The 17,924-nt window shown below is 43.8% G+C and overlaps 1 protein-coding gene across 1 annotated transcript in view; it reads right to left on the bottom strand.

Moving 5' to 3' along the window:
- The window catches only part of PAWR (pro-apoptotic WT1 regulator), a 140,274-nt gene extending 122,658 nt beyond the window's left edge, over nt 1-17,616 (bottom strand). The window contains exon 1 of the mRNA XM_034772053.1: nt 17,047-17,616. Within this exon, the coding sequence (XP_034627944.1) occupies nt 17,047-17,538 (492 nt within the window). The 5' untranslated portion in view covers nt 17,539-17,616. The remainder of the gene's footprint in view (nt 1-17,046) is intronic.
- Nucleotides 17,617-17,924: the final 308 nt, after the last annotated feature.

The raw sequence follows: 17,924 nt of genomic DNA on the forward strand, positions 1-17,924 counted from the left end.
AGCTTGTACATCACCCTATCAGCCTTTTCTAGGGGAGATGACTGGTGCCTCATGATCAGAGTGCTGGCTCACCTGCTAACTTACCCCCTGCCTCTCAAACCTTCCTTGAGCAGTTCCTGGAGGAAGCTCCCTGACCACCCCTCACCCCAGGCCCTCCAGACCTTTTCATCAGGCTCCTACCCCGCAAACCCCCCCAGCCACCCCCTCTGCATACTCAAGGTGTCTATACAACCTGAAGCCAGTTCACTTCTGAACCATGCCAAGGGCACAGCTGTACACGCTCATGCTCCACACATTTAATTTCCTCTCTCGTGTCCTGCCCTGATACCAAGTGGCAGGACCTTTTACCACCTGCTGAGGGTGAGAAACCCCAGTGGGCCAGCCTGTATTCCACTGGGGATATCAGCTGGCACTGTGAGCATGGGTGTGTACCTGGAGCAGTTCACTTCCATCTGACTCCTGTCCTTTTCACGGCTTAAGGGAGACCCTGGCACACATATACCTGCAGTGTATCAGGTTGCAGCCACTTTTCCGGCTGCTCCAGAAGCTCCTGTTGAGGTTCTGGCTGCACTCCCCCTGCCCACACACACCTTTTTCCTCTATGCACACCCTGTCCATTGCCCCATGAAGTCACAAGACCTCATCAACCTCCCCTGGTGCTGGCCAAAGTGCCCATTTATGACACCAGGAGGAGGAGGAGGAGAAGGATGCTGGACAGGGAGGTGCTCTGTGACTGTGGGGGCTATTTCTGCTCCTCCTTTGGCTTACGTATCTGGGCAGAGTTCCTCTGGGCCACATCCGCTGGCTCCCTATTTGAGGAGCAGTGGGTACTGTCTGAGGTTCTATGGTGGGTGTCCCCTTCTGGATCTCTAATTTTGAACTTATGACCCTCATGCCTATTCCCATTTTATCATTTGTTGTCATCCACTTTCATTTGAACCTCTGGTGTAGTACAGTTTCTCTCAAATGTGGCCACCAGGGGCTTTTCTTGCGGTCATAGCCTTTGGGGCATTGACTAGAGGGGTGGGAGAAAACAGCGGCCCCTCCCCTGGGACCGCCAGGATGGATTTAGCCCTGCCCCCACTCTGGAGTCACAACGCTGGAGGAGCAGACAGACAGTGCGAGTTCGCCACCTTCCCGGGGGCAGTATGGCTCTGGCTTCAGCCCTGGGGCAGCGGGCTCCAGCCACAGGCTCTGACCCCCCCAGCTGCAGGGCCTGACAGGCTCCATCCCCTGACCCATCCACTCTGGCCCTCACTGCCTCCCTACTCACCCTCCCCCATCCAAGGCTTAATTCATCCCCCAGCTTGCCAAGGCCTGAGTAAGTCTGCTGTGAAAAGTGATATTTGTATGTTTGTTAATATGACTTTTCACTGCCTCCCAGCTAGCTAACAAGTCTGCTGCTGTGAAAAGTGATATTAACAAACATACAAATATCACAGAAGCAGACTTACCAGCTAGCAAGTCTAAAACAAAATGCAACCAAAAAAAGCACAAGACAAGAACAGACCATGCACCTTATCTGTGTTTCTATTCTGTTTAGGTCTAATAAAGAAGAGAGACAACTCTAGATTATTTAGTCTGCAAAAAAACCCTTACATAAATAAATGACTGATTTGGACGTGTATATGTTCATATATCTTTTTTCTAAAGTTAATTAAGTATTTTAGGAAAAACTGTCGGAGTGACCACTAGCAAGAGCAGGCGGCCGTACTCTGAGACCACCAAAAATTTTGTTGAGAGAACACCTAGTCTAGTAGCTCCTCCCCTTCGGTTCAGAGCGGACTTTCAGAGGTGGCAGATTAACCCACCCGCAGGGTTCAATAGGTGCTACCTTCCAGCCCTCTGTCACACATGGAAATAGCACAAATAAATCATACAGGCAAAAGGCACTTGTTAGCCACTTGCACATCATCTCGGACTTTGCACACAAATTCAAGTTATGTGAAGTGAAAGACTTCCAGTAAGAAACCTATATGGCCTATTAATCGTGACAGTTGACCCGATTTCAAAAGAAAATTCCTGATGAAAAACCAAAGTTTCATCTGGTATATGCACACCCAGATCAGTACAAAAAGTTTTGGAATGGACAGCTAGAAAGATTATAGAATAACTCATATCTTCTGACTCTGTATGGATTATTAAACTTTGAAGAGAAACAGAATGGATGGATCTTCCTTTTATAGGGTTAAGTTTGGAGGCTGGTGTCTTCCCAACCAGATCTTTGTCCAACAGCTTCTATAAGGGAGATTTTACTATCTGGGTTTTTCCAAGTTTTTGTTCAACACAATAAAAATTCTCTTATCACTGTATCTAAATACAGAGATAAAGGTATTTCTAATTGTTAATTTTTAATTTTCATAATGAAGGGCATCTCCTGGTCTGGACACGCCTTGCCTGTTTATCAAATTATACCTGGTAAAATTAAATTTGTAGGATGTTCTAAATTCTATTGGACCAATCTTGTAATATACAGTGGTTTTATTAAGAATATATTAGGGCTGTCAATTAATCACAGTTAACTCATGCAATTAACTCATAAAATTAATTGCACTATTAAATAGAATACCAATTGAAATTTATTAATTATTTTTGGATGTTTTTCTACATTTTCAAATATAATCAATTTCAATTACAATACAGAATATAAAGTGTATGGTGCTCACTTAAAAACAATAAAAATACAAATATTCATAAAGAAATAGTATTTTTCAATTCACGTCATACAAGTACTGTAGTGCAATCTCTATCATGAAAGTGCAACTTACAAACAATTTTTTTGGTTACATAACTGCACTCAAAAACAAACAATGTAAAACTTTAGAGCCTACAAGTCCACTCAGTCCTACTTCTTGTTCAGCCAATCGCTAAGAGAAACAAGTTTGTTTACATTTATGGGAGATAATGCTGCCCACTTCTTAATTACAATGCACTGTTATAGCTGGTGTCACAAGATATTTATGTGCCAGATTTGCTAAAGAGACATATGCTTCAGCCATCATTCCAGAGGCATGCTTCCATGCTGATAATGCCCATTTAAAAAAAATAATGCATTAATTAAATTTGTGACCGAACTCCTTGGAGCGGGGAGGGGGGGGAGAATTGTATGTCTCCTGCTCTGTTTTACACACATTCTGCCATATATTTCATGTTATAGCAGTCTCAGATGGACTCAGCATGTTGTTCATTTTAAGAACACTTTCACTGCATATTTAACAAAATGCAAAGAAGATACTGATGTGAAATTTCTAAAGATAGCTACAACACTCAACCCAAGATTTAAGAATCTGAAGTGCCGTACAAAATCTGAGGGATGAGGTGTGGAGCATGCTTTCAGAAGTCTTAAAAGAGCAACACTCTTTTGGTGGTTTGGGTTCTGTAGTTTTGTACATAATTCTATATCTGTAAGTTCAACTTTCATGATAAAGAGTTTGGACTACAGTACGTGTATTAGGTGAATTGAAAAATACTATTTCCTTTTGATTTTTAAAGTGCAAATAGTTGCAATCAAAAATATAAAGGGAGCACTGTATACTTTTTATTCTGTGTTGTAATTGAAATCACTGTATTTGAAAATGTAGAAAACATAGAAAACCATTTATTTAAATATTTTTCAATTATTAATCAATTGCACGGTCAGTCTTTTTAAAATCGCCTGACAGCCCTAGAATGTATTAATAGAAAACATTAATTTTAATTTGGAAGTCATCTCCTGGGGTCACTACAGTGCTGCAACAAAGGGAGTCCAAAATCAAAAGGGGGAAGAAAAAAGTTTAATTGTAATGGAATGTGTGGTTGTAATCCATGAGTTGCACCCAGATCAGCATGCGCCCTCCAGGACTGGGGGGAGGGAGAGGGCAAAGAGGGGAGCAGAAGGGGGGGGAGAAATACAAAAAGTGACAAGGAAACTGTTTTAAACAAACCATTCTGTATTTTGCTATTTACTCTATGCAAGTCTTTTCTGATGTCAGTCCAAAAAGAGGCACTCTCAATATTGCGAAGCCCAAGCATTCAGAAATCATGAGACAAGAGAAAACCATGAGATTTTTTAAAGGATACATTTGGATTTTTTTTTTATTTTTCTTTCTGGTTTTTGAGCTTTTAGAGAGTTACCACATCTCAGACTTTTTTTCTGCACCCCGAAAGACTAGAACTTAGTTTAAAATACTTAAGATCTGAGTGTCGTGTAAAACACCCATCTCTGGAACTAGCTGGGGCATTAAGACAGATAACTACCATCCTGAGAGGTAGCAACATGGCCTTGGAAGTAAAGCCAAAAACATCTGGGCAATTTTCTATAAAATAGCCTTCATTTATATTCTTGGGGGGAGGGAGGGCTGAAGGAAGAAGAAAATCCACGGGAATAGCCTTTTCAGACTTAATAGCTTTATGTGTTAGAAAATCTGACAATAAAACAAGGGTTATGACTGAGAAAGGAGAGGTGCTGAATTCTCACTATGTTTAAATTTGTATCTTTGACTTATCCTAACATGTTGTGTGCAAGTGAAAATGAGCAATCTGTTTATCCAAGCTGACTGAAGTAAGAAAAGGTAAAACCAATCAAAATGGTGATTAAACAAACAAAAAACCCAACTCTAGAGTGTTTAGTTGTAATTACATTTCTTTTACTTTTAGAATTACAATTACCACCTTATTAGTATTCATTTAAATAAATATTTTCCTCTCTGTAGTAGGAAAACTTTCTAAAAGTCGCCCTGCCGTTGCCAAATCCAGCTCAGTTCCACCACAGCGTTAGCAAAACAGAGTCATAATGTAGCCAGAATTTAACACTATCTCAATTAGATTTGCTCTGAACCAGGAATAGGTGACAACGTTAAAAATGCCAGTAGAAGCCAGCAGCTTATCTATGCTAAAACTCCCTATGTTACCAGCACTGGAGGAAAGTTAGAAAGTTTCCCTAAAATAGAGACACGGCCTATGGTCTGTTATACTAAACTATGCCATGAGTAATAAGGGTTTGCCACACAGGAATGTTGGAAAGCAAGGGACTAATTCCTGGCCCCAGTCACATGACCTAGGTCAGGATGATGAAGGTTAATACCCTTGTCTTATGACAAAAGTCAATACTGCCTGAATTCCAGCAGCTACTGTAATGCCAGGTAGTTTCTACAGAATAAAGAGCAGGGAAATAAGAAAGATTCTATTTAGATTTGAAATACAATCTCTTGGAAAGTAATAATTTTTGATGGCATTTACACCTGTGAAACAACAGAACCTAACTAACCCAAAAGCAATGTTTTCTCCATTGCAGGAGACCATTAACCTAGTAATTAAGTAAGACATTTCTAGTTCATCCAGCTTGAGGGTAAGATTAAAACACTTTACAAGCCACCACAAGCAATTAGCAAGTGCTTTGAAAATGACCACCATGGGTTGACAAGCTATACACAAATTCACTGACTTGTTAGGGTGCATTATGAAATGCACTCCATTCTTGTGGAATAAGAGTACTAAAGGACATACACCTACTGGTTTAATCTGAAGTGCCATAGCACAGATTTTCCTCTAAAGGTCACAGGGGCAGATCAATCATCTCTCTTCAGCCAAGAGGCAATGTAAAAAGGTTTAGTTTATAAGGAGGCTTGCTACAGGACTGAAATGTGGACAGCCCTGATAAAAAGGCAAGAGAAAAAGGTTACCGGGCAGAGAGCAAAGCTACAGATTTGAAGGAAACTTTCAGCCACTGATTAGAATATAAAGTGAGAGGACAGAAGGAAATATCCTTGTGTAGTCCATTAAGTATACAAACATTATCACTTGTTTTCATTTTGCTTATATTGAACCTATTTTCTCCCACTGGAATTTGTCAATCCATACTTGCAAATAAACTTGAAATATACAATGGAGAGAATAAAGCACCCTAAAAATAAAGTGACAGAGTGTCCAGAATAGCTATACCTAATTACTAAAGCTGAAGCTAGTCAAGGAATACCACACCGCTGTTCCAGAGACTGCGCTCAGAAGTAAAATAAATAAATAAATACAAATGCTGAAATCAAAAGAAGCTATGGGGACTTCTGCTACTTTTCACCACTGTCCATTCCATGTCACCAGCATTCAGTGGCACATAACTTACTAGTCTCTGGTCAACTGCAAATATCCACAACACAAAAATCACCATCATAATCTACCTTTGATGAAAGCCTCACCAGACAAAGATTAAAGATTGCCCTCATCTCTTAAAGTGACCATTCCACAACTGGAGTATAGCACGCACTATCCTATTTTATCTGCATGAAGAGGACTTCTGTTTCCAGTGTCACCAATCCTGCAGTTTCAGGAGCTCTACATTTTAAAATATATGAAAGACACCAAAAAGAGAGGAATATCCACAAAAATACAGAATGGGGGGAGGTGGTGATAAGGACAAAGACAGAAAGGGGAGAGGGCTGCATTATTTTTAAAATAAGTTACAAACAAGGCAATAAGATGTAGAAACTGTAGTTATGTTCCTACCAGGAACAAATTTGTTCTGTTTACACTGGCAAACTTTAAAGCTGTAATTCATTATCAGTGCAACTCCACCAGCAGTAACAGTGGTAGAAGCAGTACTGTAGTCTGGACTCCATAGTGGTAAAATAAATAAATGCTGGACACCATATCTATCTACTGTTGCTACCACTTGTCATGAGTTCGTGTTAAAAGTGTTTGGTATATAGACAACACCTGGGAGCAGAGGGCACTCCTCACAGGATTAGGCACTCATGTTGTTTCCAACCAGAGCTCTCAAGCTTTGATAACTCATTTTCCCTCCAATTGAAATGTTCTGTCATCCCTGCTTTAATATCTCCTCCCCTCACAATACCAACATTTATACAACCATTCATGTCACCAGAACATGAACTTTAAACCTTAAAACCACAGTTGCATACTTAATCTTTGATTTATCAAGTTTTAAGAAGGGAATTTCTTTTTTGGGACTTTGTTATCTTATCTTCCCAGCACGAGCAAGTTTAAAAAAAAAACAAAAAAAAAAACACCCACTGATTTAGCTATTGCTTACAGTTTCAATGAGTCAAAACTACGTATCAACGGTTTGCCATTTTATTAAAAGCTACAATTGAAAAGTTACATAAAGTTCACAATACAGATTTGCTCCAGCAACATACTGCTTTATGTGGATGAGTTTATTTGCTCAAAACTAGTTCACCCTAACATTAGACAAAAGTGTAATTACTGTAATTTGGCAACAGACATTATTTGAAAGCTGGATTTATAGTCAAAGGGGCAAATATAAAAACAGTGTTCACAATTTTGTAAGAAAAATATTTTGAAATATATACTTTTACTTTAGGACGGTTGATATAGTTTTTTTTATTGCTGTTAAACATAGTTCATGTCAACCTTGTGTTACCTACTGATATTAATTCTGGTGCAAGAAAGTTTTCCCTATAACATTATATACAGCTCTCTAAAAGTGAACTTGCACTAAATATATTCCCAACAACCCATGCAAATTCACTCACCTAGTCTCATTTTTCAAATTAAACAGACATCAATTTGTGGGCAGGAAGTAGGAAATCATAGCTAAGATTTTTTACCTACTGTAAATGAAAAGATCAAAGGAAAGAAGTTTCTGCTTTTTTCCAGCTTGACTCAAGAAGCAGATGTCACTGAAGGTACTTTAACACCAAAGATTGTGAAACATGATAAAAATCCAGATAGCTGGCAACAGGATAGCAAGAGGATAGCTGTGGTGAGAGGCTGGGAGTGCGGGCCCTGGGGATGAGGTGTTTGGGATGCAGGAGAGTGCTTCGGAGGGTGGGAATCAGGGCTGGGGAGAGGGGTGGGGTGCAGGGGGGCTGAGGGCTCTGGCTGGGAGTGCAGGCTCTGGGATGGAGGAGGAGGGTTTTGGAGTGCAGGAGGCGGATCTGGGTTGGAGGGGCGGGGGGGCTGGGGCACGGGCTTACCTCGGACAGTTCCCAGTCACTGGCGCAAAGGTAGGCTCCCTGCCTGCCCTGGCTCCACACCCCAGAAGAGGCCAGTAGGTCCGGCTCCTAGTCAGGGGGGCCAGAAGGGTCCTCATGTTGCTCTCGACCGCAAGCACCACCACCCCAGCTCCCATTGGCCACGGTTCCTGGCCAATGGGAGTGCGGAGCTGGTGATCAGGGCGGGGGCAGCATGCATAGCCCCGTGCGCGCCTCCCCATCTAGGAGCTGGATCTATTGGCCGCTTTTGGGGTACAGTGTGATGCCAGGACAGGTAGGGACTAGCCTACCTTAGACCTACAGCACCGCCAACTGGACTTTTAATGGTCCGGTCGGCAGTGCTGACTGGAGCCACCAGGGTCCCTTTTTGACCACACGTTCCGGTCGAAAACCAGACACCTGGCAACTCTATTGCATGCTCCTCTGTTTCAGCATTCTAGTTCTACCAGTTGCTTGAAATGGGTTTCATTGCTTTGTGACAGCATGAACATAATCTCCTTAGGCAATGTAATGACTTAGAAAGATTATTTTCTCTACAGAAATGGTAGCTCTTTATTCAAGTGCTTGTCCACGCAGCAGATTCTATCCTGTGACTATCTAGCATTTGTCGAATTGCTTGGAGATGGTCATTAGATAAGGACAGTCCTATCAAAATGGGTATCTGACTGGAAGCCCCTAAGGCAGTGGTTCCCAAACTTGTTCCGCCGCTTGTGCAGGGAAAGCCCCTGGCGGGCCGGGCCGGTTTGTTTACCTGCTGCGTCCGCAGGTTCGGCCGATCGCGGCTCCCAGTGGCTGCAGTTCGCCGCTCCAGACCAATGGGAGCTGCTGGAAGCGGCACGGGCCCAGGGACGTACTGGCCACCGCTTCCAGCAGCTCCCATTGGCCTGGAGTGGCAAACCGCAGCCACTGGGATCCACGATCGGCCGAACCTGCAGATGCGGCAGGTAAACAAACCGGCCCGGCCTGCCAGGGGCTTTCCCTGCACAAGCAGCAGAACAAGTTTGGGAACCACTGCTCTAAGGAATAATAAATAGTCCCGTATTACTAAAATAGGTGTTGAGGGATACAGCTGGTGATGAACTGTGCAAATAGAAAACCTTGTCCATTTAGCTATATAAGCAAGTCTGGTTGAAGGTTTCCTGCTTTGGAGAATAAAAGTTCTGATCTTCAGCTGAACAGCTTTTTTAAGTGGACATCAGCCAGCCAGGATCCACGCTGTTAGATTGGCACATTGATCTGTGGGACGGTGTCAGCCAAAGTCCTTCAGCCATGGGGCCTGCACCAATAAGTTAATTAGATACATGATACTTAAGAGGCAGAAGGAAGTGAGTGACGAAGAACATCAGCTGTCAGGGGAAGAACTGCTGCCATCACTCCATCCTTCTTAGATGAGGCAGTGAATTTACCCATGTGCCTCAGTTGATGAATTCAAAGTATTCCAGAACCTAATGAAGTGCATGGAAGCAACTTTGAATAGTCCCTTGGTGGTTCAAGAGAAGCAACACATGTCTATCATGGTGGAAGACTGCCTGCATGTTACCACAGGCAGTGCTAGACATGTCTGACACTACAGAATGCATGATGGCCCCTGCAATAACCATAAGGAGGTCAGCATGGCTTCAATCTTCAGGGATCCACAGGGTAGTCCAAGTAACAATGAAGACCTCCTATTCAAGGGTAATGAAATGGAGGAGACCCTTCTCCATTTCCTTAAACTCTTCAATATCACAGCCCTATCTGGGCCTCTACATTCCTACCTCATGGAGGAAGCAATCATGCCAACAGCCTTCCTTCAGACAGTGCTTCCCTGTCCAATATTACAGTGAGGCAAGAGGACCTCAGAACTGCAGAGGAGGAGACAGACTCTATCATAAACAACTCTCTGCCCACAGTCTGAGGCTTCCACCAGGCAGCAGGCATGATGACATTGTTAAATTCCTGGTAGAATGACCTGTGGATCTCTGTGCTTAACCCTCCCCGCCCTTTCTAGGAAGAACAGCTTCAGATGAGTTTTACTCATTCTGAGTGTGCTTGGAAAAAGAGCAACAAATGGAACATCACACCAGGATTTGGCTTCCAAGACAGAGCAATCACTGTTAGTGTCTGTCATTAATAGGCATTAAAGCATCACACCCATCTTAAATCCTGGTGACTTTACTTCTGCCATAATATACTAGTACCTGTACTTAACTGTACTTAACTGGGGGAGGCCGGGAGCGAGAGAACGAGTTAGCCTCACTAACACTGACTGAAGGGTTTTTTTTTTTTTTTTTTAATATGTTTTGCCAGTGGGTATAACAGAAACTACACTATCTAAATATTATATACAAGCCTAAGGAATATTACACAATATAGAGAAAGTGGACACTGCAGGGGTTCAGTCTCATGTAACAAGGAACTGAGGAACAGTTGGGCCTGCTCTGCCCGTTATGCCCTGGGGCAGGAGAGCACAGACTTGGTCCAAAAGGATACTGCTAGCCACAAGAATTCATGCTCTCAGCATGGGGCACATCTGCACCAAGAGTGAAATCCATGTGAACATTCACTCTAAGACCACCATTAGCTCACACCGACTATGCTTGGGGCATTTGCTCACTAAATTTGTCTAACGAAAACTGAGTTACTCTCTATTGTTCCACACAACAGAACATACTGGAATACTGTGATAGCAGGAATTTTACCTTTAGAGTGTTTATTTCTCTGCCTCATTTAGAACTTTCACTTTCTGTAAGTTCTGGCAGCATTAAGCACCACAGATACAATATGCTCTAAAATGATTAGGCACCTATTACTATTTATTGAATACTGTGTTTGGGAATGAGCCAAGAGAAGGTAGATATCAGAAAGATGGATCCTTGTAGCCATTACACAGAAGTAGACTACCACTTCTGTTAATACCCCTTCAAAACAGATTCAGCCCCCGGGTGTTCTCTCCTTTAGCTCTTACTCACTAATAGTTTCTCTACTTTTCTTTACAACTAGGTCAGGAGATTGTCATGTCTAGAATATGGTAGCCACAAGATATATAGATCAGAGTTCTTTACACTCTCAAATCATTCATCACCCTGTCAATAACAAAACACCTCTGAGTTTAGAGGACATTTCCTAGTGCAAAAACATAAATGCTGTCAGTGAGGGTATTAAATCAAAACCAACTGTCTAGCTTGCTGTCCTACATCAGCATATATCAGAAACATGCATGCGTCTATCATCTGAACAGTAAAATTTTGATTCATTATACCTTTTAAAATATAATTCATTATAATGGGGAGAAATGTAGTCCATAATATAGCTACTATTTTTGCAGCTTAAGTGAACATTTACAAAGTACTATGTGAAAATAAAACATCTGCTAGCATAGCTGAGAAACCATACGAGTTTACACTATATGACATATACTATGTAGATTTATAGCTAACACTTCCAGTAAGTAGACAAAGTGTCTCAAAATTACTGGGAGGGAGCTCTACTATAGAACTAAAAAAGTCTCTCAGGTCTAAGTTTAATGCTTCTACCATTAACAAAGAGCCATATTAGTAGTTCTTCCTAGTAGTAGTTTTCCAAGTCCCCCTTAAAAATCCCACTCCTACAGACACTTATGCAAAAAATGGCCCTATTGAAATCAATGTAATTACGCAAGAACATGCTTAACTTTACTCCTAGAAGTGTTTAAGATGGAGCCCTGAAACTTATTTTCTTGTTGCTTACAAGGAATGAGAAACTTGACCATTAAAATAATAACCTATTGAAATCAAAGATAGGGACGTACAGCAGAACAGACAAACAGGTACCCTTTCCTGCCCTATTCCACTACTTATTTGTTGAGCTCACTCATTGCATTACATTTAAAATAAAAGTGTAAGTTCCTGGAGCAGGGACTTTTATTATTATTATTATTATTCCTGTCATATGTCTAGACCACTATTATGCACTATATAATAGTTACAATGCAATTTGTATTTAGCAGATTATTCCCTTTTACTATTACCACCACACACACAAAAAAATCAAAACAAACATACCAGATCAGAATTCTCATTTTTCACCAGTGCCATCCTGCTGATTGGCAACAGAGGTGGAGGGACAGTAGCATGAGTACTTAAATATGCATAGTGGCAAAAAAAATCCTTAAAAGTTCTCAATACTGATACATTAGGGCATCTCAGTGGTGAATTTAGAGAACATAAGACTCACAAAGAAAAGGAACAAAGACAGTAAAACCCAGTTGAGTCATAGAACATACTAGGATGTAAATATAATTTTTTAAAAGTACCCGATTAAATGATTAACCAATATAATTTTAATAGTTAATCTACCCCTGGCTTGGTGGGGGAGCACCCACCCTGCTGTCTCTCCTTGGAAGTGGAGTGCAGTGGGCTGGGGGATCGTTTGCGTATGCAAGGCTGGGCGCCGCGTGCCAAGCCTTGCATAGATCCTATCCCTCTATCTCCCAGTTACTAAGTGCGCTAGTTTGGCAGATCACTGCTGGGAAAGCAGTGGTGCCAGGGCAGATCCAGTGGTTCCCTGGCAGACCCACTGCTACAGCCAGCTGCAAGAGAAGCAGAGCTGGGAGGAGGGGGTTGCCAGGCTGCCCCCAGCAGTGCCCTCTCCACCAGGCACAGGCTGCTCCAGCAATGCCCTGAGTTGGAGCTGCAAGCTCCAGCACCCCCACCCCCACCAGTATTGCTGTGGCATTTTTAATGTGCACATTAGGTATTACAATGTCACGAAATTTTACCAATCTGTTTTAAATGTTAATTGCAATATATTAACGGTAAGACTAATACTTATCGGTTAGGTGTTTAACCGTTCAATATTTCACATCCCTAGAACATACTAGGGTATAGGTGCTGACTCCCCGGGGCTGGAGTACCCACAGGGAAAAATTAGCAGGTGCTCTGCACCCACCAGCAGCCAAGCTCTCTCTCCCACCCCGAGCACGCCGCATCCCCGCTCCTCTCCCTCCCAGCACTTCCTGTCCACCCCACCGCCTAATAGCCGTTTGGCAGCACTTAGGACTTTCCGGGAGGAGGGGGAACAAGGTGCGCTCAGGGAAGGAGGTGAAGAAGAGGTAGAGCAGGGGTGGAGACTTGGGGGAAGGGGGTGGAATGGGGGTGGAGCGAGGGCAGTGCAGGGGCAGGAAGAAGCGGGGAAGATGGGTCCAGCACCCACTGAGCAGAGGGGAAGTCGGCGCCTATGTAGTAGGGTAAATTTTAAAAGTGCTGATGGGGTTAAAAATGCTATTGTCCCATTAAAGTTAATATACAGAACAGCTAAGTCACTATGTATAGCATTAGAAAAATCTATCTAGCTACCTGAAAGAGGAAGGCGTCAACAGGTGCCACTGTTTCTGTGTTTCTCATTCTAACATTTTCAACCCAAGTATAGAAGTCATCATCTGTCCAGCAAACTTAAGGTTTTTTTTTTGTTTTGTCTTAAAGTCATGTAAAGGGAAAGATGTCTTTACCTTATGTACACATGTTGCTTTAAAGTACACAGTGTCATCTCAAACTATATGCTGAACATATGAAAGGACGTACGTGTAGCAAATATTCAGAATACTAATTACATAATTAATTTGGTTTATAAAGTACTTATACTAGAATATTTTCTTGAAGTTCAGATAATACAGAAATGTCACTAAAAATAGAATTCATTAATACAATAACTATAATCAAATCTCACGCCTGAGGGTTTCAGCTAGTCACATGCAGGGTCAGGAAGGAATATTTCCTCTCCCCATGCACAACTGGCCAAGCATACTCTCAGGTTTTTGGCCTTCCTCTGAAGCATCACAGATTGGCCAGAGTGGGAAACATAATACAGGATGGGGTGGATCAGTGCTCTGAAGTGGTACAGAGAATCTTCTCTTAGATGTCTGGCTGAAGTGTCTTGCTCAGGGTCAAATTGACCACCAGATTTGGGGTCAAGAAGGAATTTTTTCTTCCAGTCAGATTGACAGAGACCTTGAGGAGTTTTCACCTCTATCTGCAGCATGAGGAGTGGATCACCACATTAATGCAGCTGATCTAATCAATTCCCTCCCATTGCAGTGGCCTGTTCTCGGTCTTTGGCATACAATTTAGAGCATGCGTCCTAAGCATCTGGGAGTGAGCCTCCCAAACAGGTCCACAGACTCACGCTAGTACTCCAAAAATAGCTGTGCCGATGTTGTTTAATATTGCGGCTTGGGTTAACAAGTTCACAGCCCTGCAGACTTCAGAGCCTGATCCCCTGCCCAAGCCACAACATTTACACAGCTGTTTTTAGCGAGGTGGCACAAGACACGCTAGCACAAGTTTGCAAACCCAGGCTAGAACGCTCATTCCCAGATGCGGTGTAGACATGTCTTAAGTCTTTTGAGAACTGAAATGCTTGGGTCTAACATCATTAGGCTTAACATTGGGATATCTGGATGAAATGTAATGGCTTGTGTTATGTAGATCAGACAATGATTTGAGGGTTCCTTCTGGCCTTGAACTATGAATTCTTAGTGCTACATATACTCCTATTTTAAAATATTAGTTTTAGACTTTCAAGAAGTTGGCCTGATCTCAAAAAAGTCAGTTTCATGTAAATATTTGCCTGTCAAGATGCAATGTTCACTTATGAATTCTACCCACAAGCCAGAACAGCTGGGGGGGGGGGGAATGCAATCAGCACCTTAAGCAGTCCCTCAGATCTGCAGGTTAAGTAATTTTATTTAGCTACTATCATAAATATAAATGTTATAACAAAAGTTGACATTAAAAAGAAATCAGTTTCTTGGTCAAAGTGTACCTAATTTCAAAAAGAGACACTAAAAGGTGTGAAAGAACCCTTTGTTTATTGTTACTGGCTATGAAGTTATTCAAAGTTTTAAGACAAAACATACACCATGGCAAAAGCTTCATTAAGTTATTCTAAGGAATGTTGACACATGGTGAAAGATTTTGCGAAGTTATTCTTAAAGAGACAGATAGAAAAAAAGTGGTCACCCAAGGCAAGCAGATATTTGGGACCAAATGGGAAAAAAGAAGCTGTCTGTCTCTTTGGAGTAGAGAAGAATCACAGTGGCCCCAACAAATCCATTGCTTTAGTAGTATAAGAGGGGAAAGTAAGGGAGCAGATCCATCCAGGCTATTTGTGACTGAAGAGAGGGAGAAACCAAAAAAAGGGATAGCAGGCCCTAAGCCACTGCTCCTCTAATAGTAAGGGAGTGCAAGCAAAAAGCACAGAGCCCAGGTTCAAGGGAAGGGCAGTAGAGGTGGGAGCAACAATAAGAAGGCAGGACACTACTGATTTAATGTTCAGGAGCAGCAATAACTGGGCACATGGAACTGATTATATAAAACTATTTGGTGGAATGCAAATGTGGTACGTAATTTAAATAGGTGTGGTGGTGCAGGTATTTTTCACACAGGCTAGAAGGATCAGTCTTCAGGGATGTAGGTACCAAGGAAGTTTTCAAGCTCTGAGTTTTGTTGTGTTTTTTTAAACTCACAACTTTCCTCCCTTTCAAGAGTGTGAGTACTTAGGATCCAGTCCTGCAACCTTTCACTGCAAAGTGAAGACTGTGCAAGTAACGAGGCTAATCACTTGAGTGAAAGTTATGGAACTGAGCCCTAAAACAGAATTTTTATTTAAGACTTCATTTGTTCCTGCTGCTTATTCCTCACCTGACAAGTGGTTGCTGTGAAAGTGATTATGTCATCACAAAGAAAAGATTAGTGACTTCAGGTGAAGAAAATAGGATTTCGTCTTCTCCTGCTGCACAAAACACAAAAGATTGTTTTTCATGCAGCAGTCCCTAGTAGATGAGGAGAAAGAGTGATATAAATGTTTTCTAAAATAGTGTTGTTCTTTATCATCAATAAAAAATTGAAGAATGCAATTCAGCTTTGTTTTAAGTCTCCTCTAGCCTTTAGCTGTAAAAAGCAAACGATCTGGTTATCATGCTTCTGAATTCCTATAAGAGTATTTTAAATGAATGCCAGATTTTCATGCTAGTAGCAAACCACAAAGAACAGTTGTGTTGGCTGATAAAAATATTCTTCTCAGAGTCAAAAAAATGCACTTCAAACCACTGCATTTTTTCCAATGCAGGAAATTGTTTTAGATTAGAAGTATATTTACACCTGAACATTTATCCAGAGCTTGATACCATGATGTCCTTTCTTCAGTGTTTAGATAAGTAACTGACTAGTAACATGAACCAATGTACTTTTTAATTTTACATATTTATTAAGATTAAAAACTCACCTTCAGATTAGAGTAATAGATGACAAAAAACAAAAGATAATCATTAAAGATTACCTTTGATAAAAGATCACCACACTGAGTCTTAAGTGGTGAGATAACCAGACTATAATTAGGAGGACATTTCATATTAATGAATACTTTGCAATTCTTCTAATGCACACACACTATTTCACATCCTAGTTTCAACCAGGACACACTAAAAAGTGCCATACTTGTACTTATTTTAAAAAGTGCTCAAGGATATATTGAAGATGCTATTCCTGTCAATGTTCACTAATCCTTCCTCATTAGGAGCCCAAGCCTGCAGCCATGCAAGCATCACAACATCGGGCTCAGACCCAGCCCAAAGTGTTTGGAACCGGAGGACTCTGTTTAATCTTGTTTTTAAACTCACAGTTTAAGTGGGGGGGGGGAGAGAATGACGTTATAACCCCGGTCCAGCACACTGCCAAAATCCCACCAAACGATTCCCAAACCAAAACCTTTAGCTTTGCCACTGACAAGCCTATTATTGGTCCCCAGAGGGTTGCGGACAGGATGGACGATGCTCCGCCCGCGTTAAGCGCGCAGCCTGTGATACAGCACATCTCACGGATTAGGCAGCTTCCCCACACCTCATCCTGAGCAGGAGGGAACAAGCCTCCTTCGCTGCAAGAAACTGGAAGCAATCCCACCGCCTGAGCAGCTCCGGGGCGGGGGTGGGATCGGCAGGCAGCAGAGCTCACAGCTGGGCGCTGGCTGCTCAAGTGCAGCATCCCAGCAGGGCTGCAGCCACCCTTCGCCCAAGCAGCGAGCTCACCGAGCCCCTGGACACACCCAGCATCCCCCCTACCCCGGGCAGGGGCGCAGGGCTCACCTCGGCGGCGGGGATGTTCACCACACCTGTCGATCGCCTCTTCTCCCGCAGCTTCCTCTTCTCGATTTGCCCCTTCCCCTTCCTGGCGCTGGGACCGGAGCTTTTCCCCTTCGCCACCGCCTTCTCCTCCTCCGGGGAGCCGGGCGCGGCGGGGGGCTTCCCCGCAGGCTCGGCCGCTCTGCCCCCGGCTGGGGGCGGGGGCTCCTTGGATCCGGCTCTGGCGGAGAGGGGGACACAATTCGTGCCCCCGCTGGGGGACGGGGCGCCCCGCTCCGGGGGGTGCGGCGGAGCGGCCAGGCCGGCGGGGTGCAGGGTGCTGTTGAGCTCGGCAGCCGAGGAGGCGCTCCCGGGGGCTTTGCCGTCAGTCCCGGCCGGTGCCCCCGGCGGCAGCGGCGGCGCCTGCTTCGCCCGCATCTTCTCCCGCTTGGCTTTCCACTCCTCCAGAAAGTCCGTGGTGCTGCCCCCGCTGCTCCGGTAGCCGCCGGACGCCATGTTCCCAGCGGGGCAGATGGGCGATGCTCCGGGGGGAGGGGCGGCTACGGGCCCAGGCACCAGAGCCTGCGGAGAGCACAGGGGAGTGAGCGAGCCCCGCCCCCGGGGAGCTCCGGCCACACACCCCTCCCCAGCGCCCAAGGCAAACGCCGCTCAACCCACGCCCCCCCTACCCGGGCCCACTCCGGGAGCCCCCCTCACTAGTACCCCCCCCATCCGGGCCCACTTCCACCCTAGGGGGCCCCTCACTAGCCCCCCCCACCCTAAGGGCCCCTCACTAGCCCCCCCCCCCCCCCCCCCAGGGAACCCCGCAACCCCCCCCCCCCCCACCCCGCCCCCCCCCCCCCCCCCCCCCCCCCCCCCCCCCCCCCCCCCACACACCCCCC

This window comes from Trachemys scripta, chromosome 1 (assembly GCF_013100865.1).
Source record: "Trachemys scripta elegans isolate TJP31775 chromosome 1, CAS_Tse_1.0, whole genome shotgun sequence".
NCBI classification, from domain to species: Eukaryota; Metazoa; Chordata; order Testudines; family Emydidae; genus Trachemys; species Trachemys scripta.